Here is a 26819-nt window from a genome sequence, read left to right as displayed (position 1 = left end):
CAGCTGTGCTGCTGCCTAAGTAGGGAAGACAGCACGGGTTTGGGCCGGAGCCAGTGTTTGACGATAGATCTGGGCTGGGTTTTGTTTCTTTGCTCTGAATATACTGAGTGAGTGAATGACTTCTGTTGAATCAGGGTTAAAAACAGTAAAGCTGCTGCCACCTACTGTTTAGAAATACACACACAATCTAAACACTGCAAACACATTCTATTGTAAATCATCATCTTTGTCTATGTCAAATGATTAAAAAATTTAAATATAAACATCTATATTTAAATATAACAATCTTATCTATAAAACTAGATCGACTTCACAAAAGAAGCACAATTATTTTTTTGAGCGATATTTTAACTGGAAATGTGCAATAACTACAGTTTAGTTACATTCTTCCTGAATGCATATATTCTATGTGAATATTTAAAAAACATTTTGGAAATTTCCAGCATTATAAATTCTCAAGCAAAGAAGTCTAATCTCAAGCAATGCTTTATTAACCTTAAATCCAGTCCTGCTGTGATTTCACCATGAAATAATTATGATATAAAGTCTACCTGAAATGCATGTAATTGAACTGTATTTAAAAATAAGTACAATAGTTTCATAGTGAATCAATGAGATCCAGTGAAAAGTAATCAGGGTCATCTCTACATAAAAAGCCTGATGTTTTTAGGACCAAACTGCTCAAAATGATCTACTGTATGCAATATTATTAAGCATAAACCTTAACAAAGTTGTTTTTATTTGTGTTGGCACAGTGTTTCATGATGCTGGCCAAACTGAATAAGCACTAAGCTTTAAGCTTCTCTGACCGGAACTCTGAGAAGTCGATAATGAACATCATGCATAGCACATATAGTCTGTTGAAAGTCTCTGCATTCTCACGGACACATGTATCTTAATATGTGTGTGTGTGTGTGTGTGACCTTCAGTAACCCGTCTGCTCTCAGTCGAGTTTCCGATGCTTGGGAAGGTGTCTTTACAAAGTTTGCGTCAGAGTAAGAAATAATTTCCATACAACTGAATGTCTTCCAAGACTGTGTTCAGGGTCACTCCGCCTGTTGAATCTTTGTATTGAATCTGTAACGTTCCTGTAACTGTTACATTCGGTGCACTGACATGATGACAAATGAAAATGAAATGAAAGACACCATGTGTGTGGATGAAAGGCTATGGTTTAATTGAACAAACACTCCTGTAAGTCCGGATGGGACTTGATCCGAGTTACATCTCTGGACACAGTCAGGGACGAGTACGTGTGGCGATACACAGACAGGAATCATTACATGTCACACACAGGCAGTTGCTGATGTAAATGTCCATACAATAAATAAATGAGCTTTTTCATAATTGTGAGGCAAAGCATTAAATTATGAAAAAAAGGAAAATGTCTAATTTTTATATTTATTTTTTATTTCATATGTACATGATTTTTTTCTCATCAGCAAAAGACGTCATCACAATCCTACAAATGTGAAAGAAAAGGTCAAATTAGTAATTATATATTGCAAGAATTACACTTTTGGGGATTTTTTATTATTATTTCAGTTGAACTCTATATTAATGCGCTAATTAAAATGGTTAATGAACCGTTATTCGCACTCTTAACCATGGTAAAATGGAAAAAAAAAAAAATATATGAAAAATAATATTAATAATAATAACAACGAATGAATTAATGCATATAAAAGACCCGTTTTCTACAAAGTTTAATTTGTAGAACATGTTTTATTATTTATATAATAAATGATAAGAAAAATAAACAATTCTTCCACCAACAAAAGTATAGAAACGTGTTGCATTAATGTAGAACTCCACTGATATGCAGTTGCATAGACAGCTTTGAACATGGCTTATCAGAACTGATGTTAGAGCTGGAACATTCTGGCATGAGTTCTCACCTTTTGAGAGGGATCCCACATTTTTCTGTTCCTTATTTGGGACTGGAGCGCATGCAGAGAGGAAGAACAAGGAACAGGTGTCAGGACAGCCTGGAAATAGTTCTAACACTCCAAGCAACACAAACTCTGTTTTACAGTGTGTTTCTGGGACGAGATCTAGCAGTAGATGTCTAAGTGGTGCCGAGTCAGGAGGATGTAATTCAGTCTCTCCGACGGTACACGCATACAGTCATTACGAGTTTAATTTATGGGGAATTGCCACTCGGACCCCTCCGGCAGCAGGGGCCGCAATCTCCAAGTTTAGTGTCCCCCATGTAAGGTCACGGCTCGAGAGGAAGACAGATGTCTTGTCAAGACCCAAATAGATGGAGAACCAAATAGCTTTTTGGCTCTCCAAAGCAAAAAAAAAATTAATTAGTGTACATTCTCAAAGCGGTTTCTATTGTGGGAGATTGTTCAAAAACAAAAAAATATGAAATATTTAAAAATGATAATATTGTGAAATATGATTACAATTTCAAATAAATGTTTTCTATGTGAATATATATTTTCAATTGTAATTTTTTTCCTGTGAATTTTCCTCCAGTCTTCAGTGTCACATGATCCTTCAGAAATCATTCTGATAGGCTGATTTGCTGCTCGAGAACATTTCTGATTATTACCAATGTTGAAAATAACAGCAGTTATTTTGTAACATTATAAATGTCTTTACTGGCACTTTTGAAGAATTGAATTCATCCTTCCTGAATAAAAGTCATATTTAAAAAAAAAAAAACTATTTTAAGGTGTCATTGTTACAGTGTAATAATACATTTAAGTACTGAGTAATATTAATTAACTACATGTACTTACTATAGGGTTAGGAGTAGGATTGGTTTAGGGTTAGTTACATTTAATTATGTATAATTTATAGTAATTACTATAGAAACTAGTACATGTATCGTGTAAAATAAAGTGTTACCAAAAACCCTTACTGACTGCAAACTTTTGAACGTAGTGTTTTGTAGTGTAGTACTTATATATAGCAGTGAAGTAAAATTACTCTGGTACTTTACACCCCTGAACATATCTAAAAATAGAGACTGACCTGTATGAATGTGGGTGTTGAACTTATTTCTTATCGGCATCAGCAATCACAGGCTCTGTTGGGAAAGAAAAGCAGAACGCAGTTCAAGTCTGCTGGCTTTCAGAACAGTATTTGTCACCCAAACAAACACGAGTGTTAACCGTCAGTGACACTAGTTTTAGCTCAGACATGTGGAGACTCTTGTTCTCTTTGACATGTTCATTCTCTCTCCTTTCAAAAGGCTGTAAATCATTTTACAATAACAATAAACGTGTCCAACCTAGTGCAGAGGCATGTAGAGTTATAACTTGACAAACATAAAAAGAGTTCCCGCATCAGGTTGAGCATTTGTATTGACATAGCTTTCACTGATATTAGATGTCCATAAAGTGATGCTCCGTTTGATCCCAATCATTCAAGCCTGTTTCTAACACACTGACAGCAACATGAATTTTACATATTTATCTTGCACTACTTGCATTTCCATGATAAATATAAGCTTGATTTGAACTCTGGAATCCATGTTTTTCTTAATCATCACATTGTTTCATATCATTACATGAATAGGCAAGACATGATTTGAGTTCTTTCAGCAAAAGCTAAATTCTCTCGATTTCATTTATAAAATGCATCAGTAATAATCTGCATAATTGGTTAATCGAGATGTTAAAAATGTGGCCTTGACTAAATCTACTCTTACAAGGAGCGTGTAATGTACATTCTCCTTTTCTTGGAAAATCTGTGCAATATAATGCAATCCTTTTGAATATTTAAATCCTTGGATTCATCTCAGCTAATGGATAATAATTTAATTCAGTCTTTTTAGACCAATGAAAGGCCACAACTTGTCCAGTCATTCACGATTACTGTATAGAAAATGATTTCACAGACACTGCACGCATAAAGAATAAGTCAAGCCCATGAAATATTATGGAGCTGAGGATAATTAGACTTTTCATGCCTTTTGACTTTAAATCAGAGTCTTACAATTCCCTGATATTTAAACAATATCCATGACCATGAAAACCCTGGAGGTCTCAGTGTGGTCAGCAAAACCTCCTCTTTTTGGCAAATAATGAAAATAATGTTATCACAGGCAATTGAAGAGCAGTGCTGTCGATCAAGACTGAATCTAAATCACAAACTCGTGATTTTTGCATGATCAAAAATACTAAAGGCTTATCACAGACTCCTAAAAACACACTTGAGGTAAGTCTACGATAGTGACTTACGTTTAACCTCCAGTTTGCAGCTGACCAAGGCCTCTCCGTGCTGGTTCTTGGCCCTGCAGGTGTAGACGCCACCGTCATAGTTTCCAGGCTTGCGGATCTCTAGGGAGCAGATGCCCTGGTTGTTCATTTGCCTGTACTTGGGGTCGTCACCAATAATCATCTGATTCTTCATCCACTCGACCCTGGGCTGCAAAGAAGTTGGAAAACACAATGAAAACATGCCGCTTTTGGAGTCTAGAGTTAGTGAAATCTTTTAAATGCATGGATGAAGATCATGCAACGAGCCATTTCTCACATAGATTGCCAAAAACGAACTTTTAGACATGCCAGCTCTTAAAAAAACAAAAGTTATCTATTGCCTCTATTCTCTATTGATGGTTCCATGAAGAACCTTTAACATCTATACAGAAAGTCTAAGGCAAAATGGATCTTTTAACCTCTTAACCCGCCGGCGGGCCCATTTGCCATTGCATGTTTAAAACAATAATATCTTAGTAAAAACCTAAAGTAATATTGCCAAACTATATATCATTTGAAAGCTTAAAGTCTCTAGTTTTCATATTTTGTGGCTGTTATCTAAAATAAATTACAGAGGAGCAGTAATTTATCAATTTGCAACAAGAATATTTCATATTCATTAGGAGTATTTAGGCCTTTATTTTGAAATAACAATAAACATGAAAAATCACGAAAGATTGGTAGAAACCTCAGTTTGTTTTCATGTCATGAGTTCAAAAGATAACACCAATTCCATTTTATGAGAAAAAAAAGTCTGAAAATGTTTTAAATATAAAGAAAAATGTATGGATTCTCGATTTGTGATGCGGCTGCGAGCTATAACGCTATAACGTAGTCTTTATGCATTTATTAGAGGTTGAATTCAAATCAAATACTGACAAACCACCCATACTACTTCTGAATAGGATGTCTACTTCATAAATTGTATGAAAATTATGGAAATACATGGTTCAGATCACTTTGTTGGGTACTGCGCCCGAATAAAATCTTACTGAAAGCTCATTTTTTGAGATATTAACCTAAAATTTGGAATACAACTTGTTCAGATTTTTGTCTTTAATTTTCTTGCAGTTTTAGAGTAAAATATATTTTGTAATATATATATTTTTTATATAAAATATTAATAATTATATTTTTACATTACACAATTTCATAAACTCAAACTTATATAACTTTTTTTTCTGTTTCATTTTTTATAATTTCTAGACTTCTACAATAATCTGTTAAATGTCTTCTTTACATAGGTCTATATTCCAAAGCATTCCTGAATTTACAACCATTTAAGTTTGGATAGTGATTTTTATGTCTATGCAAAAAAAAAGGGGGGTGACAGTTAACAGGTTAAGAACTGTTCACAGAAAGTAAAATTAAAAATGGTTCTTCAATGACATCACTGACGTTGATAAAAGTGAACGAACAAGAGGATTGTCCAGAGCGGATTTCATGCTCAGACTTTGCGAGCACGGATTTTACAGGAAGTATGTTTTTTGTAATTTTCTTATACATTATAGATATGATGGCATCCACCATTTAATCGTGATATTTGTCGAAAACTAAGGTAATACAAACAGTAATCGATAACAAAACTATGGTTCCTAAAGAGCGGTGAACTCTTACAAAAGTGAGAGCTTATAAAAGCAACAGAAAACAAGCTGTTCTCCATAAAATATGATAAACGTTGGGGTTATAATGTTCAGGAACAGTGTTTAAAATAAATTCGTCAGCCTTAGGAAGGTCAAACAAATGAGTTTTGGAAATGTTGTGAAAAAAAACCCCGGCATCTCTTTTTTCTCTAATGCAGCTCGGCCAGGCCTCGTACCCTTTTGTGCGTATTCTGTGGGTGGAGTTTATTTAAATGAGTACCATTGTGACTTCATAAGAAACATGTTGTAGTCCAAACGAGCCATTCGTTGTAGTCCTTGAAAAGGGGATTGTGTTAAATATAATATCTCCCTTTGGAGTGGAGTAAAAGGACTAAAGTTGAAAAAGTGGAAAAGCATCACAGGACCCATTTAATGCAAAAATATTCCATATATGTATTGATAATAAAAACTAGGCATTCCAGATGGTCCATTTTCAATTGTGCTAAAAGCTACACAACAATACGACTTGTATTATGTTTATTTTCCTTCCTACTGCGAGTTACAAGCAACTGGGGGTTTTATTTACTCACCAAAGCCATTTTTACTTGCATTTGGCGCTTGGTGAGTGTTAACTTTGAGTGCTGATCAACGCTATGCACTCTTTCACTGTCATGGCCTCCACATATCGTTGTTTGGAAGCTCATCCCGTCATAGTGATGTAGGAATCCCACTTATCCAAACCATGCTGTCTCTCGTCTAGTTATCTATCCCACTAGGAGTTGCACTATCTCCGGTGGTATGTTAGTGGTGGATTCCTACACTTCAGTGGTCACTCAAACATGAACTGTAGAGCATATCTAAATGGATCAAGTGTTGATTATGGAACAGACTTCATGACAAAAAGCCCATCAGCACAATCTTTAGAATAATTGAACACATTAATGAATTGCATGAGGCTGCTCTGCTCATAATGATTAGATTGATATAGGAGTCAGAGGTTGTTTACACCTGGAGTGATTCGGGTGATCTGAACCCAAGAGGACAGCCCGAAAAATTTGGTCCAAATTGTTTGTGATCCAATCTCTCACATTCACCTGTCCGCCCACTCACCTGTCAATCAACCACTGCACTAAAACACGAGTTTTAAACTTTGCAAGTTGCATGCAGCTTAAAAAAAGAACCAACCAATTGGAAAGTTGGAAAAATGCATACATGCACAGAACAAAACATCTTCAGCTTGTGAAGCATGTGCATTAAAGTTCAATTTAGATTAAAAACACTACTTGAAATCTCAAGACTTATTTTACTTTAGCTAGTACAGAATCACTGCACCACTTTTCACGCGACATCAATATCAAACTTGTGGGTTAAAGGTAAAGTGTGTATTTCTGTGCAATTAGCCATCAATCGCTATAGCAGAAATAATGACGGTTCACAAACTATTACCCGAAAATTGGTCCTGCTTATGGATGCTTGAAAAACCATGTACCTTAGGGAATCCTCTAACGGAGCAAAGCAGCTTGGTGTTATAGCCGACAGTAGTGCTGCGGTCTGCCAGGGAGGTGGTGAACTTGGGTGGCTCGCTGAAGTCGTGTTCCTTGTACTCTAGAGGCTTGTACTCAATGCCTAAAACACATCATAAAGATCAGAGCATGGCGCCATTGCTGAGCTCATGGGTTCGATTCCCAGAGAATACAACAAGTGATAAAAATGTAGGTAAATTGTATGCAAAGAAACAAATGCATTGATGCCAAATGCATCAATGTCAAGACCAGGCTTATTGTCGTTTACTAAAACTACTAAAAATATTGGTTATTTAAATAAAGCTGAAATAAAATATAAATATTAGATGAAATACTTATAATTGAAATTTAAAATTAATTCAGTTTTAAATTAAATGGAAAACTGAAAAAAAGAAAAAATAATTAAAAACTATCATTGTATATACATTTTAGTACCAAAATAAGACTGCATGAGACTGGATGCCACGTCACTTTCATGACATGATGCACACCTAAACAGAAATATCATGCTGCAAATATGACACTCCACATGAACAGTGCTGCAGATGCCGTGACGGAAACCGATTTTACAAGATTGCTAGGTTGCAAGGAAGCAGGAAGTGCACGCATGCCTGTGACGTTTTGATGTACAAATAAAGATCTAGATATGCACAAGACCAGTCTTGTTTTGAGGATGTGGCATTAGTTTTGGTTATTTATTTATTTACTTTTTCACTCCGATGTGAATCAGGCAGTTAGGGATACTAACAAAAATAGGGTTGTTTGCCAGGGATGCATCAGGAACGATTCCGAGAGAAAAATAAAAGAAGTTGTGACCCAAATTGGCGTAGACCAGTATTACTTTATTTTTATTTTTATATTCTAAACTGTTTTAATTATTCTTATTTGTTTTGATTATTTTAATTTCTTCTATGTAAAGCACTTTGAATTACCATTGTGTATGAAATGTGCTATATAAATAAACTTGTTTTATTTTTGCATTATTCAAACTAAAAGGAAAATAAAAATCTAATGATACATGGATCTAAAGTACTTGAGCGATATTTTAAGACAGATATAAGATATAGGAAACATTAAGCCGAATCATGTGATGCTGAGCAACTGTCAAATATAAGAAATGCAGGAAAGTTGATTCACCTGTCTTCTGGATTGTGGCTGAGGTCTTTGTAACGGTGGCCTCTTCGCTGATTCCACACTTGTTCTCAGTAAAGGCCCTGAAGATGTAGGTGTTTCCCATGATCAGGTCTGAAATAGTGGCATTCATTCTGTGATAATGCTCCAGTACTGTGAACCAGTCCTGTGGAGACACAGCAGCTCAGGTCAGTAAACTTCAGACACGACTACTGACAGTGTGGAAGTCAATTCCTCGTGTGATTTCATTCGATTACTTGGATCTGAAAGGAACTGCATAAATAAACAATGCTTTCGAACACGGCCACCATCAACCACTGATCGAACAAACATAAAGTCCCGCCCCCAACTCACGCCATTGGTCAAGGACTAGACAGGGCGCTTAAAGTCCCCGTGAACCGGAAGTTGCAAACGACTTTTCTCCAGTGTTGTGACGTATTTCCGAGCGAAACGGAATACTAAATGAGGCAAAATAGTGGGCGTGGCTTTTTTTCCCCAACTAGCACCTGATTGGATCTAGAAAAGTAGGTGTTGTCATTCAGCCTGTCTACTGTCAGTTGGAGGGGCGTGGTTACGGATGTTAAGCAGAACCCAAACCGTCAAACCTACATCATCAGGGAAGGTCCTCCAAGGCAGAGGGGAGGGGACATTTCAGATTTTGATTAAAGATTACGAAGCCAAAATTTTTTTTTGTGTGGATTGACTTGCATGGATGAATTGTTCACCACAAAACGATCAATTTAGGCAAACAAAGTAAGTATGGTCAATTTTGAATTCATGGGGACTTTAAGAAAATATTTATTTGAAACAATGAAATATGAATGGCGTAGTCATAGTTGTCTCTTCTGCAGAGCTGAAGTTCGTAAATTATGAACTTTACACACTGAACTGACTTTATTTTTATTTTTATTTTTTTAGTTTATTTAGTTTGACAGGGACATTGTACATTAATAAAACATTTCTGTAAATGTACCAGAATTAGCCAAAGGCTATTTTTCATCCGTAGTCCCTGGACAAGATGTTACAAGTCACCCTAAAAAAAAAAAAGATTAAGAATACATAATAGAAATTTTAATAATTACACAATACCATTAAAAGCTATTTAAACAGTTTTGGATCAATTAAAACAATCAAGCAAAAATAGAAACAATAATAGGATGGCTAGCAGATATGAGATTCTAATGTTGACAAATCTGAGTACTGATTAACCAATTTTTTAATTGAACCCTAAACAAAGCATATGTGTCTAGATCTCTTATAGTTGTCGGAGTACTATTCCATTCTTGTGCAGCTTTGACAGAAAAGGCAGACTGACTAAATTTACTTCGTCTAAGAGGTATGATACAGTCTTGTCTTAATGCACCTCTTGTAAAGCGATAATCAGTTGTTCTAATACGAACTAACTGACCAAGAGGGGGAGAAGATAAACCATAAATAATTTTATACATCAGGCATATATTAGCATACTTAATCATGTTTTCCCAACTTAAGAGTTTGAGCTGAGCTGAACTTGAGCTGAATTGCCTTATTAGATCTGGATAAAGTTTGAATCATTGATTCTGTTGTTTTATCACAGTGAAGTTGCTTTGAAACAATCTGTATTGTATACAGCGCTGTATAAATAAAGCTGATTTGACTTAACTCTGCTTGTTGAGCTGGGATAGGAGAAAACATTTTAACACCAAAAAATATTTCAGCTCTAATATAGCATGGGATTTACATGGTTCTCCAAGGCACTTTCAAGAATACCACCATGGTAACTTGTGTAACAAGCATGGTAAATGTCAAAAAAGTATGCTATTGCAATGGCACCATGTCTGCCATCACAGTAATCATGGTATGTAGTAAATGTTGAAAAAGCTCATACCCCTGTCTTTTTGTCGGCCTTCTGGATGGTGTATCCGGTGATTGCTGTGTTTCCGGTATCCTTGGGTTCAGTCCACTCCAGAGCAACATTGAAACCCCAGGTGTCCACGATCTTGATGCTGGCTGGAGGTCCAGGCAACTCTGGTGAACAGGTCGACAAGACAATTGTTGAAAAAACTCCTGCAACTAAGATACACCACAGTCCATGATGTGTAAGATCTTTTATAACACCTACCAACAATCTGCAGAGTTATCTCGGCTTTGTCCTCAAAGCTGTCCACTTTCACACACATCTCATACACGCCGGAGTCGACTCTCTCTGCGGCACGGATGAAGAAGATGCTGTCCTTGTCGCTGTTGCGAATATTAACCTTTTTAGTATCAATAGGCTGGCCATCCTTTAACCATGACACAGAAGGTTGTGGTTTGCCCTGCAGGTTAGAAAATAAGACAAGTATAGCAGAGAATTAGCAACTCTAGTGCTAATATATGCCTAATACATTTTTAGCAGATCCATTAATTCAAAACTGACTCAGAATTGACTGATTAGTCTTCTTCCTCTCTGAAAATCAAATAAAGAATATTGTATGCTTGTGAATAATATAATATCAATGAAATAATAAGCTATAAAGTGCACTTAAAGAGAGTTCACTTTCATGACTGTTTCTTAACACACTTTTAAAATGTGCACTTTGTAATATCGTACAAAAATGTTTGTAACAATCTATGTATAATGCATTATAAAGGTATTCATAATGTATGTTATAATGCATTGTATCTTTCCATAAATAATTGTAACCAATGCATTATGCTCCTTGTTACATCTGAAATCGGTTGTTTGTCATGCTTTAATGCATTATACTATATTTTTTATGCTATAACTGTGGTTATAATTATTTATAATGAGACCATACAATACATTATAAGGTGCATTACAAGGCATTGTTAATGCATTCAAATTACTTTTATAATGCATTATATGGTAACACTTTACAATAAGGTTCCATTAGTTAATTTTAGCATGAACTAATGATGAACTGCACTTCTACGGCATTAATTAATCTTTGTTCATGTTCATTTCAACACTTACTAATATATTATTAAAATCAAAAGTTGTATTTGTGAACATTAATTAATGCACTGTGAACTAACAGGAACAAACAACGAACAACTGTATTTGTATTAACTACTGTTAACAAAGATGAAAAAAATACAGTGACAAATATTAGTTAATACATATTAGTTAATACATTAGTTAATGTTTACAAATGAAACCTTAAACCTTATTGTAAAGTGTTACCCATTATATATATACTATATATATATAGGCTTTAAGTAAATTATACTTTACAGTAAATTTTAAATCATTATGTTTAAGTAATCTATTGTCATGCACTTATTATTTAAGTTCGACAAATAAACAAGCTTTAGCTAATGTTAGATTTAGCTACCTTCGCCGTGCATTTTCAGTGAACTTAACATTTTTGTTTCATGAGAATACGTACACTGAAGGGAATAACAAGGTTGATCTTCTCTCCGAGATTTTTCACGTAGCGCTGCCTCAGGGAACGTGGCAGATGGATTTTGGGGCGATCTGAAGGGAGAGAAAAAAGAGGTACATAACATTATTACATTGTATATACAGTATGCTTTCAAACACTATGAGCAAAGTTACATTAATAAGATCTAATGTGCCTTATTGCAAAAAGACAGAACAACTTTTTATAAAGAAATACATGCTCTTATTTTATTGGTTTATAGAAAAAGAACCTACTCATTTTATTTTTAATCTCAGTCAACAAAACAGAGGAGAAATCCTTGGTTTTAGGTAAGAAAAACGTGCTTATTTCACAATTTCACTATAGTTAGTGAAGCAGAAAACTGACTAAGCTAACCTTACCGTGACCCGGGCTTTGAGAATGCAAGCTAACTGTAATGTCATCCTTAGCTGTTGTCAGCTAAGACTGTCTGCAGCAAAAACTACCAAAATCTTTTCCAAAACAGTAGCACAAATGTACTGTAAAACAGAAGGAAATCAGAGGCTAAAAACATTATGAAGAGTCAATTTCAATGACACACTTTGAGCTAGCCCACATGCTAACGGTGCTTCTGTTGAACTCATCACAGCTTTAAATAGATCAGTCCTATTACACCCCTGTCACCAATAACTTATGATGGAGATCTTTAGTTACATTAATACTGCTGAATTACAAATAACACTACCGGTATATCTCAGAATCGCAGTTTAACATTCATTTCTAACAATGCACCTTCAATGCTTAAAAAAAATGGGTTTTTTTGTGTGTGCATGCATGCATGTAATTAGGCAGCCTCTGCATTTTAGTCAGCATATAAAATGGTGAATTTGTCTCTGGAAAACTCTGCGAAGTGTTAGCCGAATGCTAACTCTTACAGGCTCCAGCATGCCTCTAAATAAACATAGCATCTCTAGCGAGCTAAAAAGTCTCTTGGGGTAACCTTAGATGCCACTTGACTCCTCATGCAGAGCGAGAACATTTGGGAATGTATCCCACCCTCCGACTTGAACCTTTCACACTTGTCGCCATCGCTCTTTAAGGAGTAGCTTGAGTAGTAGCTTGACACTGGTCCAGGCGGCTAGCTGTCAATGGCTTTGAAGCCATGTAAAACCCCCTCCACATAATCCTTGCTAATGCACAACACTTACCAACTAACCATTTTCTAATTTTTTTTTTTAAATTGGAAAAGTCATTTCATGACATGCTTCGCTGCATGAAGACCTTTAACGGGAGATCTGCTAGAATATCCCTCCCCCTCTTTTGCATAGACCGGATTCAAGTTACATTCCAATCCCGCTTGACTTTCCATTCTACATTTATGATTTCTTTCTTTAGACGCTGGACACTCTTGGAGTATGTAAAGCGACTGCAAGCATTCGGACACAAAAACTGGTTTAAACAACGGCTGCGATAATGCGGTCGAATGTGGAGTACTTCAACTTTAACTGCCTCTTGTTGCTTCACAATGTTTCATATCTCAGATGTTGAAAGCTACTTAAAGTAGAACTAACAACAGTGCAAAAGCAACAATATTACTGTGCCGTTTATGATATGCGACAGCAACAGATAATTCTACATTGTAGACTTCTGCCTGATCTGAGTAAGTGTGTAAGGCAACACCTCTTCATGCTAAACCCAGACCCTTGTCAGGTAGATTTATTTAGATTTATTTTTCACAACTGGCAACCACTCAGAGCCAATTAGGGGGCCCTGTAGAACAGCATGAGGAGTTTGCCTTACGCGGTACCAGTTTCACCTCTCTAGATAGCTCTGAGGTCTAGGATACTTGAGATATGAGAGGTGGCCCCCGATCTTTAGAGCGGCTACATGTGCTGGCAAAAGCAGGGTAACTCTACGCACCAACATTTACAGTAATTATGTCCAAAGAAAACTGGCTTAGATCTGAAAAGTGAGTGGGTACAATTTATGAAACTTCTCGGCTTGGCACATGAATATTAAAGCAACACCAAGTAACTTTTCCTCTGCGGTCGCCCTACAGGTTGGAAGTGGAATTGTCCATTACCGCTGTCGTAAATAATTTATCCTACCGCATCCTACTGTCGCACACACACGCTCTCTGTTTATCCAGCGCCGGCTTTGGAATGAACAATGTCCACAGACAAGGTAGAGTATGTTGCATGATTTCATGAAAGTATGATGTATTGCGACATCAGAAACGAAGAAAAACAAAATAATGACTATTGTAACGCTTGATGTAAAGCAAGTCAAATTTGTAGTTTTCTTATGTCTCATTAGAACTACAGAAACGCGACCCGATCTGGCGTGGTTATAGCAGATATAGGACCGCAAAGCGGAGGCATAAGTGCCTTTCATCCTGTTACGACTTAACGAACCACTGAAACCATTTTGGAAACATTATTTTAAGGTAAAAAATCTTACTTAGTGTTGCTTTAATTTAATCCATGAAAGTCATCTTAGTAATGCAATTCATGTTCTGTGAATGTCGCTATAGGTAGCCTAAATAATGTGAAGAAAAACAAAATGCTGAAAATGGTGAAATAATTACGTTTACGTGTTTATGATTACGATAATACATTAAAATAACAAATAACATTAAACATTTTTTGTACAGCTAAAATAAATGGAAGCGGATGAGACCGGAAACATTGACACAATCAAGTTACAATGGTGGCGCCTGCTCTTACATTAAGAACAAGGTGAATAAGCTTTTGGTTTTTGCTTTACATCAGCAGTTGCACTATTTTCATTGCATTGTGGTCACCCAAGATGAAATTGTTACAATGGTTGCTATGATACACTATCATTCAAAAGTTTAGGGTCCGTAAGAGTTTATTCTAAAGATCTTTTCATATTTTATTCAGCAAGGGTCCATTAAATTGATCAAAAGTAAAAATGTTCTATTCATCAAAGACTCCTGCATTTTTTTAAATTACGGTTTCAACAAAAATATGAAGCATCTGTTTTCAACACTGATAATCATCAGAAATGTTTCTTGAGCAGCAAATCATCATATTAGAGTGATTTCTGAAGGATCATGTGACACTGAAGACTGGAGTAATGATGCAGAAAATTCAGCTTTGCATCAACAGGAATACTTATATTTTAAAATATATTCAAAAGGAATATATATATATATATTTGATTTTTAATTAAAATAATATTTCTCAATATGACTGCATTTTTAATCAAATGTATGGTGTGCAGAAGAGCCTACAGTAGTGTATGTGTTTTCAGTAAAAGCTTGGCTTACCCACGACCTCTCTGACCAGGACGGTGTCGGGCAGAGCTGCGGGGGGGCTGCGGCCGCCGGCGTTCATGGCCACCACCCTGATGTTCAGCCGGTCACCAGTGGTCTGGTTCTTAATCACATAACGGCAGGACACGGTGAGCTCCTCGTTAGCGGCTTTCCAGTCAGCAGCTGCAATAGAGAGGAAAACGAAGAGCATCCAGTCGGTCAGCATCTGTATCAAGTGGTCATCTAAGATTTGCATCTCATTAATTATCATAAAAATTGATTGTTGATTAATTGCACATTGATTGTAAAGCTTTTGAAAGGGCCATATTTAAATAAATAATGAAACATTTTTCAATTAATAATTAGAAGTTTAGATCTAAGATTTGCATCCCATTTACAATCATAAAAATGTATTGTTGATTAACGGTACATTGCTTTTTAGAAAGGCCATATTTTAATAAAATTATTAAAAGCATTATTATTATTATTTTTAAGTACTATAATTAAAAAAAAAAATTAACTATTATTATTATTTAAAAAATAGGTTGCACTTTATTTTACAGTACGTGTTTAAGGTTAGGTTTAGGGTGTAGGTTCAGGGTTGGTACCTAGTTAATACCCAGTTATTGTAATTACTATAAGTACATAGTATGTACATGGGGAACAGGACTGTAAAATAAAGCGCTACCAAAAATGAATATACATTTTTTTTTATATATATTGAAATAAAAAATGAACAGATTTTGCAAATTATGTTCCTCACACTGTTCCTGAACAAATCAATATGTGAGTGGATATATCCTTTTTTCCCCCCAGAATTTATTTGCACTCATAATGCTGTGTGAGCAAGTTGAACTGTTTTTACATGTGCGACTGACATGACTGCAACAGTCATCCTGTTTTGCTGGCAGACTTCTGTGTAGCACTTCTAGAAATGCCTCACTCCATATAGGGACACAACTTCGGTGGGCGGGTGTACAAGCTGCCGTTGACACATTGGGGACAGGTGCAACTGAGAGTTTTGACCAGCCAATAAAATGCTAATGCACATTTGAACGTTGTGCCGTGTTTAATTTAAGGTACAGTATTGTGAGGTGGCATTTCAAAATGCAAGTGCTTGGCGGGCTACTGTAATCAAGTGAAAAGGCTTTTAGATTTTAAATGTAATCCTCATTGAGGGTTTTATTAAGCTTGTCTGAAACCGAAAGCGTTGATGCCTAAACAGGCAGCGTTTTTTATCTTAATATCTAGAACAACTTTCGGTTACACTTTAAGTTAAGGTGTCCGTGTTACACTGTAATTATGCATTTAAATGGGTGGTTGATTATGATTTCACTTTTCTAACTTTACTGTAGTTAGTGTGTAGTGTTGCTGTTTGAGCATAAACAACATCTGCAAAGGTACAACGGTCAAAGTTCAAAGCAAAGGGAGATATTTGCTTTTAAAGAAATCGTTTTTTAAGGACTACAACAAACGGCTGGTAGGGACTACACAAGCTTCCTCCTGGGCTAGTGACATCACTAACCCTAAATTTACATAAACCCCGCCTCCGGGAACACGCAGTCCATGTTGAGAAGAGGAAGAGCTGTTGTAGTCAAGCACATTTGTGAGTCAACACAAACTGTAGCATCCTCTTTTCACATGCAATAGAAAGTCACTTTGTGTGCATCTCACAACAGTTCCGATACAAGCGATTATCCTGACAGAATATGCTAATTAATTGAAGATAGTTAACTCCACATCAGCAACATAAATTCCTCAACTAACCATTCAGAGATGTCCTGTTGCATTCTACATGTTGTCACTTCTTCTTAGTCTCTCCATCTTTGTCTGACTCCGGATTAAACATAAAAGGCAGAACAGTTTCTGACATTTTAGCGTGTGTCTGCGTGAGGTAATCGGAGCTGCTAACACACACACACTCTTGAAGCTCCGCCCACTGTGTCGGGAGCTGCAGCTCATTTGCATTTAAAGGGCCAGACACAAAACGGTGCGTTTTTGCTCACCCTCAAAAAGTGACAACTTTAACATGCTATATAAAAATATCTATGGGGTATTTTGAGCTAAAACTTCACATACACACTCTGGGAACATCAGAGATTTATTTTATATCTTGTGAAAAGGACATTATACCACCCCTTTAAACACTGAGTAACTAGCCTAGATTGACTTTCTATAGGGTTAGGTTTCGGATTAGTTGCATGTAATTATGAATAATTTATAGTTATTACTACAGTAACTACATGTAACAAGGACACTGTAAAATAAAGTGTTACCAAACGTTCTAGTAGTAGGTTATGCAACATTGGATTTGGACGTGTCTTGATCCCTTCCTACCTCTAAAGAAGGCTGAATTTGTTTAGATTTGCCGACTTACTTCCTTCCTTGCAGATTTCCACAGTGTATCCATCCAGACCAGAGTTTCCAATGGTGGCTGGAGGTCTCCATGAGATCGTGACTGAAGTGTCATTGACATCCTCAACGCCGAGCTCGAGGGGCTCGCTGGTGGGCTCTGGAGAGCAAACACACATTCAATATTTGAAAGTAAAATCGGACTCTCCATTTAATGTCACAATTGGAAATGGCACAAAGCGTGGGTGAAACTGAGGTGATCTGAAGGTTTGGATTCCCGTGGGTTTACCTGCCGGTGGGGGAGGTGGAGGTGGTGTGGGTGCTTTGACTTCCTCAGCAGGCGGAGCTTCAGCATCAGCTGGTGTTAAATAGGCAGGGCACATTAATACAAGCAGCATTTAAATAGAGCTTCAGGCATTAGTTTAGTCTAACAATTATGGAATCATAGCCCAGTTCGAAGTCTTTATTAGACAAATGCGTTTTAAAGTCAACATGAAATCAATACTGGCATGCTGAAATCAAGATCAAGTTATTTTCACGTTGAATATCACAAAGTAAAATGGGTTGCGAAAACTATCTTTCATGTTGACTTTGACTTTTTCAGTACTGGGAAGCATCAGGTGTTTTGACTATAAATGCAGAGCGTCAAGTAAAAGTACAGTAGCTGTTTAGCATTGGTTCACCATGGCTATTACCATCAGCGAGGCCTCAGCAGCGTGTGCAGCGGCTCCTTTAGCGAAATCATTTTTAAATGTTAGTAAAATGTTAGAATGGCCCATTTTGGCTCATTTTGCATGCATAGAATATAGTTTACAAAACAGAAACAAGTAGTCGTAGAACGATACATCAAACAATTTCGGGTCGTTTTGAGATTACAGGCATCCATAGATAATGGACAGTGCACATTATCTGTATTAAAATACATTTTAGTATATTTAATCTTGAGTGAATATAGTTTAAAATGATAAGAAATTAAATAATTGAATGATAACAAACTGTACACAAATAAATAATGAATACGGAATATTCATATATGGAATATATGAATTATATTCATTAATTTTGTGTCCTTCTAGTATCATTATTTTAATACATAAGAATATTTCTAAAACCAACAATCACTGAAGCATTCCCCATAATCATTAACTTACCTTCTTACTGGAAAAGACTAATCAAAACATCATGGTTAAATAAATTATTATTAATATTAGCTCTCTGTGGAACTGTAAATAGAGATGTCTGTGTTTGTCACAAGCTCTAAATACCTCTGGCTTATAAGGCCTCAGCAGATATAGCTGGGGTTAAAATAATAATTGCACAGGTGATGAAAAGCATGCTTTGTTCTTGTTAGAGAGTAAAGTACACAGATTATCATGTAAATTATTGCAGATTATAGCGAAAGATCAAAAAGTAGTTTCATGCATGAGCTCTGAATTTTGCATTGGTGGCTAAATTCCTTTTCTTTGTCTGCATTTCACAAAAGCTTTCAAAGGAACGGTGTGTTATTCTGCACTTATGTGAGAAGTAAATATCAATATATTGCCTGTATATTCTCTGAAGTGCTTTGGAGTAGCGTGTAAATAAATATAGTAATCAATGAATACTATCTGATACCGTGGTACTGCTTTAGTACATTTCTCTACAGGAAAATAACAGAAGTAATATGATATTTTAGAAGAATATGGTTACCATGAAATTCATTTTAATTTGAAGTTGTATTGTCTTCTGTAAGTGTAAATAATAAAGTCGAGTAGATGAGCAGAACAGGGTGGGTCAGGGCGAACAGCTGGTATGATCAGCATTAGAGGTTAACAGGTGTAAACGCTCACTGGTGTTTTTTTTAACCCATCAGCTGTAGTCAGGCGTTTTCCCAGTAGCTTCCAGGAGTTCTTGGCTCCAGCAGTAATGTGCACCGAGTTCTCACGCATTAAAGGTTAATTGTTACATGGCATGCATCTGTGTTAATATTGCTTGTTTGTTTGCATTTATTATTGCAAATGATAGAGTGGATCTCACAAAAGTAGGGTCATATTTCACCAACAAAGATAGAAGATAAGAAATTATATTTTGCATAAAGAAATGACACCTATTTTTTACAACCATCAAGACTTTTTCTTTACATGCATAGTAACAATGCTCATGACAAGCACATGCGGAAATATTTAATTCCCACTGTAATGCTAAAAATATTTTTTATTATTTAAATGGTTCTACATGGCAGTATTATTTTTTTTTTATTTAATACTATGGTGATTTTAAATATGCAAATTATGATTTCTGACTGAAATATGACAAAAATGTTCCTCTTAAACTATGTACAGAACTATCTTAGAGAGATCCACCCATAGAATTGCACTTTGGCACTTTGATTTCAAGAACATGGAAGAGTTTGGGGTCCACATGCGCACTCAGTACCTGCAGGAGGAGGTGCTGGTTCTGCTGGTGGAGCTTCAGCAGGAGGAGCCTCCACCGGTGCACCTTCAGCTGGGACGGCTTCGGCCGGTGCACCTTCAGCTGGGACGGCCTCGGCCGGAGCACCTTCTGCTGGGACGGCCTCCACTGGAGCAGCTTCAGCGGGTGCGGGTTCGGCGGGTGCGGGCTCAGGTACGGGTTCTGGCGCTGGTTCGGGCGCGGGTTCCTCCTTCTTGGCGGCCTTAGCCGACTTCTTTATCGGGGCTGGTTTCGCCGGCATGTTTGTCCGCTTCAGGGATCCCTCTGACTTAGTAAGTCCTTCGGCTCAGTCTGAAGAGGGGTCACCCCAAATTTATAGCCTAGGCCATGTGGCGCTGGTCAACTCCTCCCCTCAAGAGTTTCAAGTGACTAGTGAGGGAGTGAACGGACCTCTCAACATCACGGCCACTTCAGCTGTATGTACAGAGTGCCACTGACTGCAGATAAGAAGTGTGCGGGTTGGGGGGAAGGGTGTCTTGAAAAGTAGGCCTACAAACTAAACTGATTTAATTACACAAATTACATAATGAAGACAACAACAGCAATTAAATGTTTAGTAACGACAAAAAAGAAACCTTGTTCGATGGTTCAAACAAGAAAGTTCAACACTCTTCAACAATAAAAACAAAAAATGAAGCACAAATGTGATGTTTATCTTAAGTCATTTTTGCTTATTAGTATGGATGAATTGGATCATCGAGGGTCAGCAGCAAAGACATTAGTTAATAAAGTGAGATTAAATGCATAAAGTATATTTGTGTTCAGATATTTAATTAGTACAGGTTGTATAATATTGAATGTTCTGAGTTTGTATTTCACTGTTTTAATTGATTTTGAGGAATTACAACACAACGCCTCTGCACTTAACTCCTGATTTCTCTCAACATGCGGACAGGAGAGCTGTCAGTCAATAAATGGGAAATCAAAGTAAATGCACTACTTTACTAGTTACTTGGGAAAAGTAATCTGATTACATAACACATTACTTGTAATGCGTAACCCCCAAAAATAACAATGTGTTTCTGTCCATCTAGTTTAGTTTATATGTGACCCTGGATCACAAAACCAGTCACAAGTAGCATGGGTATATTTGTGGCAATAGCCAACAATACATTGTTAGGGTCAAAATTATCGATTTTTCTTTTATACCAAAAATCATTAGGATATTAAGTTAAGGCCATGTTCCATGAAGATATTTTGTAAATTTTCTACCATAAATATATAAAACATTTATTTTTGTGAGTGAATGCAGCTCAATCACGAACTTTAAAGAAAATTTTCTCAATGTTTCGATTTTTTGCACCCTCAGATTCCAGATTTTCAAATAGTTGTATCTCGGCCACATATTGTCCTATCCTAACAAACCATACATCAATGAAAAGCATATTTATTCAACTTTCAGGTGATGTATAGATCTCATTTAAAAAAATGTACCCATGTGACTGGTTTTGTGGTTCAGGGTCACATATGTCTCATCTCATCTTCATAAAGCTTTGGCATTTGTGTCCCCACGACTTTCTACAGGATACTAAAGTTATTTGATAGATTTAACTCCGAGTATTTAGAAATGCATTACACGCTAAACATGCTCTTTGTACTTTAACCCCAGCACGTGAAAACATAAGAACACACTTAACGAACGTTGTGGTTTTTATTTTGACAGATGGACAATGTCTTGGTGGTCATATTACGAACATCCGAAGCATGCCAGTTCTTGCGTACTGGGCCACTCCATCGCTAACAAAAGCACAAGTCTTATTCCTTTCAAACCACATTTGTTAATGACATTTTTTTTTTCTTAAATGATTGTTGTTGCAAATGCAGGGCCACGCTATGTACAATGTTTACATTTATAATGTTCTGTACAAAATGGAACTTAAGTTGTACAAACAATCATTTGGGGGAAACTTACAAAGAAAGAACGTAATATCATTCCTTTTATACGACCCCAAATTAGGTAGAACAAATCCGTAATTCTGCTTCACACATGCGTTACGACATTTAGAAACCCATTGCACATTGCAACTTACATCTTCTACCATCATATTACCTTTTATGCAATAGTATTGAGTTTTTTTTAATCAATATCAAGCATTGCATGAAGTGAAAGGACTATTCAGCAACTTCTCACCACTTTGTATCTGTAATATTTTACATTTTCATTGGTCCTCTTTGTAACATTTAACTAAGCCACCTGATATGAAGGATCCATCATCATTCACGAGTTGCCCAAACTTGACCCTGACCTCAAGACAGCACCATCAAGGCATACAATCACCCAAAGCCAGGGATGAAACGAGTCTATGCAGTTCCTGACCTGTTTAACGCACATGACAAATTATTGCAATAATATAGTCCACATAAAAAGGTGCATTTAAGAGCTACAAAGTTAAAAAACAGCAACAGACGGACATAACAAAACAGAAAGAAACCAAAGCTCATGAGCGACAGACAAAAAAAATCCAGTTTTAACAGTCACCATCCTTGTGCTGTCATTACAACTCCTGGACAAAGTAGACAGTAAAAAGTTGCTGAATTGTCGCGTTAAATGGGACTTTGCACAACACAGCACAGCTATCACACGGTTACAGGCACAATAACCAGGAACATGATGCAGACAGTGTACAGCGGCTTTAGTCACTCTAATAAACGTCTTTTTAAAAGTGGCTGACGATGAGAACGGTCCGCCAAATGTATTCTACCTGCTCACGTAAATGAGATATAAATAAGATTCGTTTAGCTTTACTCACTGATCCAGATTCAATATCAATGCTAATTTACCAACACTGTGCTGCGGTTTTGCTGGAGTAGCATTCAGTGATGTAAACTGAACCCGCAAATGGGCCGATCTCCAGCAGATAAGCAACAGAAGCCATTGACACTGTCTTATGTCTGGAACGTAATCAAATATTAGACTTGAAGCAGCAGCGCAACTGAAGAAGGTTAAAGAAAACAGAATCATTTTGCCATCTTGAGCATTACGAGTCTCTCTATTTGGCTAATAAACTCCACAAACCCTCATTTTCTTGGAGAAGGAACTACGAAAATCATATTTACACAGTAGAGTAATGATAATGCAATATATAAGATGAGTAGAAAGGAATGAAATGATTTGAGTTGCCCAGATTTTACCTACATGCGTGTTTGGATACTAGTTTCAGGTACAGAGATGGGAAATTACTGATCCACCACTGCTTTCGGTGAGCAAATCCTCTTCTATGTGAGTTACCTGCGTTGAGGACATTCAGATGTAGTGGACACTACTGTCATCCGGCTTTGATATTAACTGTAAGCTCCAGAGAAATGCTGTATGGTTTGATATGTTTTTTTTTTTACTACCATAGTTAAAAAGGAGGTTGATTTACTTTGACATAACAATTCGATTTTTAGTGAGGCAAAATGTGATTAAACTACATCTAAGGAAACGTAATGCTTACAGCTCTAAAACTACCACTAAAAAGGATCATAGAAATAAAATGATCACTTGGTTGTACCTACAGGTGCCCTTAAACGCCACAAGACTAAGGCTATTGGATGTCAAGTGCGGATTTAGCTAAACCAAGACATTTATGTTGGAAACTTTTTCCTAAAGTGATATCAGATAGCACCAAATAATCAACAACAACAAAAAATCTTCATCTTCCGGCCGTGTGCACTTTGTTGGGGCAATCGTACTCCGAATGAAAGGCTCGAATAAAGCACTGACTATTTGGTTTTCTACATTTGCACCATTTGCTACAAAGAGAGCAGTGAACTGAGAAAGTAGCTGTATTGAATCTAATTAGAGGCCTGAGATAACCAAACCCCTGAGCTGAGATCAGTGTCAAAGCCAAGTAAAACGTCTCTACAGTATCATTACAGTAAATCAAAGTGCACAAAAATAGTTTGTTTGTGACTGGGACGTCTCTCTGAAAACAAATTAACTTGTCAAATTAACACATTAAAATGTGCCTTATGCAGAATCATAATTTCAAATTAAATTGGAATTAAAATGTTTAATAATGCATTTCCTTTTCCAGAACGAATTATCCAGTTAATTGACAGTATCAAATGAAATTGGTCTAATCATCCACTGAATAAATAACCAAAATTAATGAAGTTTTTGTTTTAAAATCGTTACATTTCTTTGATTTGCAACTTGAAGTCATAATTCAAATTCCAATTAAACATCCTGGGTGGCCAATTCGATTCAGATTCACATTTCACTTTAATTGAAAGGTGCCAATTAAGTTCTGAAACTTGCTCAAAGGAACATGATAGCACACTTCAAATCTGTTATAAGGCATTCACTGTGTTATAAAGAGGAAGAAACGGTTTAAAGGTATAATTCACCCAAAAATTTTAATTCTGTCATTATTTACTAACACTCATGTTGTTCTAAACCTGCATGAAGTTCTTCTTCTGTTGAATATAAAAAAAGATATTTTGAAGAATGTGGGTAACAGCTGCTGGTCCCCATTGACTTCCATAGCATAGAAAACAATACTAATAGAGTCAATGGGGACCAGAAACTGTTTGGTTACCGACATTCTTCAAGATATCTTCTTTTGTGTTCAGCACATGAAAGAAATATATACAGGTTGAGGGCGAGCACATGACAGAATTTCCATTTTTGGGTGAACTATCCCTTTAACGAAGTCTGCATAAGTGTTTCCGAGACACTGAAGGATCGGGGTTAAGCTATAGCTTATGCTATGGCCATATTCAAATGTGAAAGAAATGAAAAGTACAAAAAGCAGCATAGGCTAAAGTGGCCTTTAAAGTGTTACATCGGAGAGGAGACGTTCAATATTTCCCAGTATCTCCCATGTTGGCTGTAATTCATGAGAGCTTGACTGCAAGATGAAGTAATGCGTGCACACTTAATATTCAAAAATATTATTGATCTGCCTTTACTGACGCTGTTGCATGAGAACTGAGCTGGAAGGTGACATCGTTTTTTTGCAGAACTGCTTTACAGATTAAATGAACTAATTTAATAATTGATGATCTTTCCAATGGAACTGAATCAACACTGAACTGATTCAGCTGAACAACAGCCGAAATGCATCATTTTCCTATTATCACTGTAAAGCTGCTTTGAAACAATCTGTATTATATAAAGCGCTATATAAATGAGGGTGACTTGACTAGTGGTTTTAGCACCTGTAACGTTGAGTTAATATGGGCAGCAGTGGAACAGTAAAGGTTCCCGCAAAGAGAAATTACACCTGTATGTACATTTACATCCGTAAACAGAAATATGCAGACAATAGTGCTATAAATTGATCGTTATTTAGTAACCTTTTAGGAGAAAGTTACTTATGACAAAACACTGTTTTTGCAAGCCCTTACATAAAAGTACTGTGGTAAAAGCATAAAAAATGAGGTTTGGTCACTAGCATAATAATACCATGCTATTTACTCAGTACCATACTATATGGATAGTTCACCATCAATATGTAAACATTTTTTTTTTTTTTTTTCAAAAAATGTTATGAGGAAAAGCGTAGATTAAGGTGCTGCAACTGGTCACCATTTCTTTCTGAAGCTTTTCACTTTAATCACCCCTTTTGCCTTCACTAGTTCATTTTAAAAGGTCCTGAGGTGTGACAAATCCATTTTTAGAAGTACAGATATTCCATGTACTCTTTCGATTCGTATGACCTCATTAAATCCACATGCATAATAACTTTAAAAGAGCAAAATGCAGTTAAAACAGTATTAGATGGAGAATAGCATGTCATACTGCAGAACATGTCACCTACCCATTAAAGAAAGCACCATGGTATTACCATGTGATAGCATCACTGAACCATGGTACTGCCACAGTACTTTTTTGCAAGGGACATTTGATTGAAATGAAAAAAGGTGGGATGGATAATATAATAACTTAGTGGGTGAAATGCACTAATAGCATTTCTAGTAACAGTACAGTGTCATCTGCAGGTGTGGGGCAGCTGTCGGGAGTTTGGACCTCAACATGGGCGGCAGGAGAGATGGAGGGGATGATGGGAACGTCAATCGGATGTTCAGAGAGGAGGGAGTTTTGGATCTGTTTCTTTTTCCGGCGACTCGATGTAATTGGCAGCCTCTTGTAGTTTTAACAGCATAGCCATCTGGAAAAAGAGCAGAGTTTTCAGGAACAAGAAAATATCGAGATATTTCTTATGTAATAAGTACTGATACGGGGAAGCCATTTAAAGACAAAATTTAAAATTCTTTCTTTTTTTTTTTTGCACAATGTTGCAGTGCTTATTATAAATGATTTATCCATGTACATTTTTTTTTTTAAATTCATATGAACCTTGTAAATGTTCTCTTCATGCTCTTCGTGCAGGGTGCGTCTAAAGATCCTCCACAACTGATATCAAACTGACATTCTGATCGGCCTCTGTTTATAGTTAGCAACGCCCAATTTCCTACGATCCAATCAATTCATGAAGGATGAAAGCAAATCCTGCCCGACATTTCTCATTCTCATCCCAGAAGCCTTTTCATTCAGATATACGTCACAGCAGGGAAGAAAAGACTTATCGGATCTTCAGTTTCATGTTGACTTTAATGCATATTTACTTACTTGTTTGAATGAACTGTGAACTATGTGCATATATAAAAGTCACATATTACATATATACCTTTTTTGGTGGTGACAAAAAAAAAAAATACAGTGTGTGTGTGTATATAATGTGTACAAAAATACTTGTGTTCCTATAAAAATGTATGTTCTAAAAATATTATCATTATTAATCTTGTCAAGCAGGAACTGACTCATATTAAGCGTTTATATTAAGTCTATGAGCGCACGTATGATTTATAAGCTGTATATATATATACACATTACATTATATAAATGTAAACTGTATTTCAACCCCCTAATCCTAGACCTACCCATCGCAGAAACTTTCTGCATTTTTACATTTTCAAAAACATGATTTATAAGCTGTTTTCCTCATGGAGATCAA

At 36.3% G+C, this 26819-nt stretch overlaps 2 protein-coding genes across 8 annotated transcripts in view; both read right to left on the bottom strand.

Moving 5' to 3' along the window:
* Positions 1-1154: 1154 nt before the first annotated feature.
* mybphb (myosin binding protein Hb) lies at positions 1155-20177 on the bottom strand. Of its 2 annotated transcripts, XM_056270540.1 has the most exons (13): positions 19840-20177; positions 17714-17782; positions 17450-17584; positions 15088-15255; positions 11823-11911; positions 10553-10748; positions 10319-10458; positions 8458-8617; positions 7287-7423; positions 4197-4383; positions 2986-3040; positions 1899-1940; positions 1155-1462 (listed from the first exon to the last, which is right to left on the bottom strand). In XM_056270540.1, exons 1-11 carry the CDS (start codon positions 20114-20116, stop codon positions 3009-3011), a joined length of 1590 nt encoding a protein of 529 aa, XP_056126515.1. In that variant the 5' UTR covers positions 20117-20177; the 3' UTR covers positions 1155-1462; positions 1899-1940; positions 2986-3008. The 2 variants fall into 2 exon arrangements, with proteins under 2 accessions (XP_056126515.1, XP_056126516.1); XM_056270541.1 differs by lacking the exon at positions 17714-17782.
* Positions 20178-25664: 5487 nt separating this feature from the next.
* nav1b (neuron navigator 1b) overlaps positions 25665-26819 on the bottom strand; it is an 87497-nt gene continuing 86342 nt past the window's right edge. For 5 of the 6 annotated variants that reach the window (XM_056270405.1, XM_056270406.1, XM_056270408.1 and 2 more), the window contains one exon: positions 25665-25973. In XM_056270405.1, coding sequence (XP_056126380.1) covers positions 25887-25973 — 87 coding nt within the window. In that variant the 3' untranslated portion in view covers positions 25665-25886. The remainder of the gene's footprint in view (positions 25974-26819) is intronic. The other variant, XM_056270409.1, reaches the window with a different exon arrangement.

Source organism: Rhinichthys klamathensis, unplaced genomic scaffold, assembly GCF_029890125.1.
Source record: "Rhinichthys klamathensis goyatoka isolate OS25496 unplaced genomic scaffold, OSU_Roscu_1.1 h1tg000303l_1, whole genome shotgun sequence".
NCBI classification, from domain to species: domain Eukaryota; kingdom Metazoa; phylum Chordata; class Actinopteri; order Cypriniformes; family Leuciscidae; genus Rhinichthys; species Rhinichthys klamathensis.
Note: the sequence above shows the minus strand (reverse complement) of the source record. Positions and strands in the feature narration are given on the sequence as shown.

Excerpts from the sequence above, each read along its gene's own strand:
- mybphb (XM_056270540.1), bottom strand. The coding sequence starts at position 20,116 with ATGCCGGCGAAACCAGCCCCGATAAAGAAGTCGGCTAAGGCCGCCAAG. Across the intron at positions 17,783-19,839 it reads ACCAGCACCTCCTCCTGCAG|CTGATGCTGAAGCTCCGCCT; the intron begins GTACTGAGTGCG and ends ATTTAACACCAG. Across the intron at positions 15,256-17,449 it reads GGAAATCTGCAAGGAAGGAA|CTGCTGACTGGAAAGCCGCT; the intron begins GTAAGTCGGCAA and ends TCTCTATTGCAG.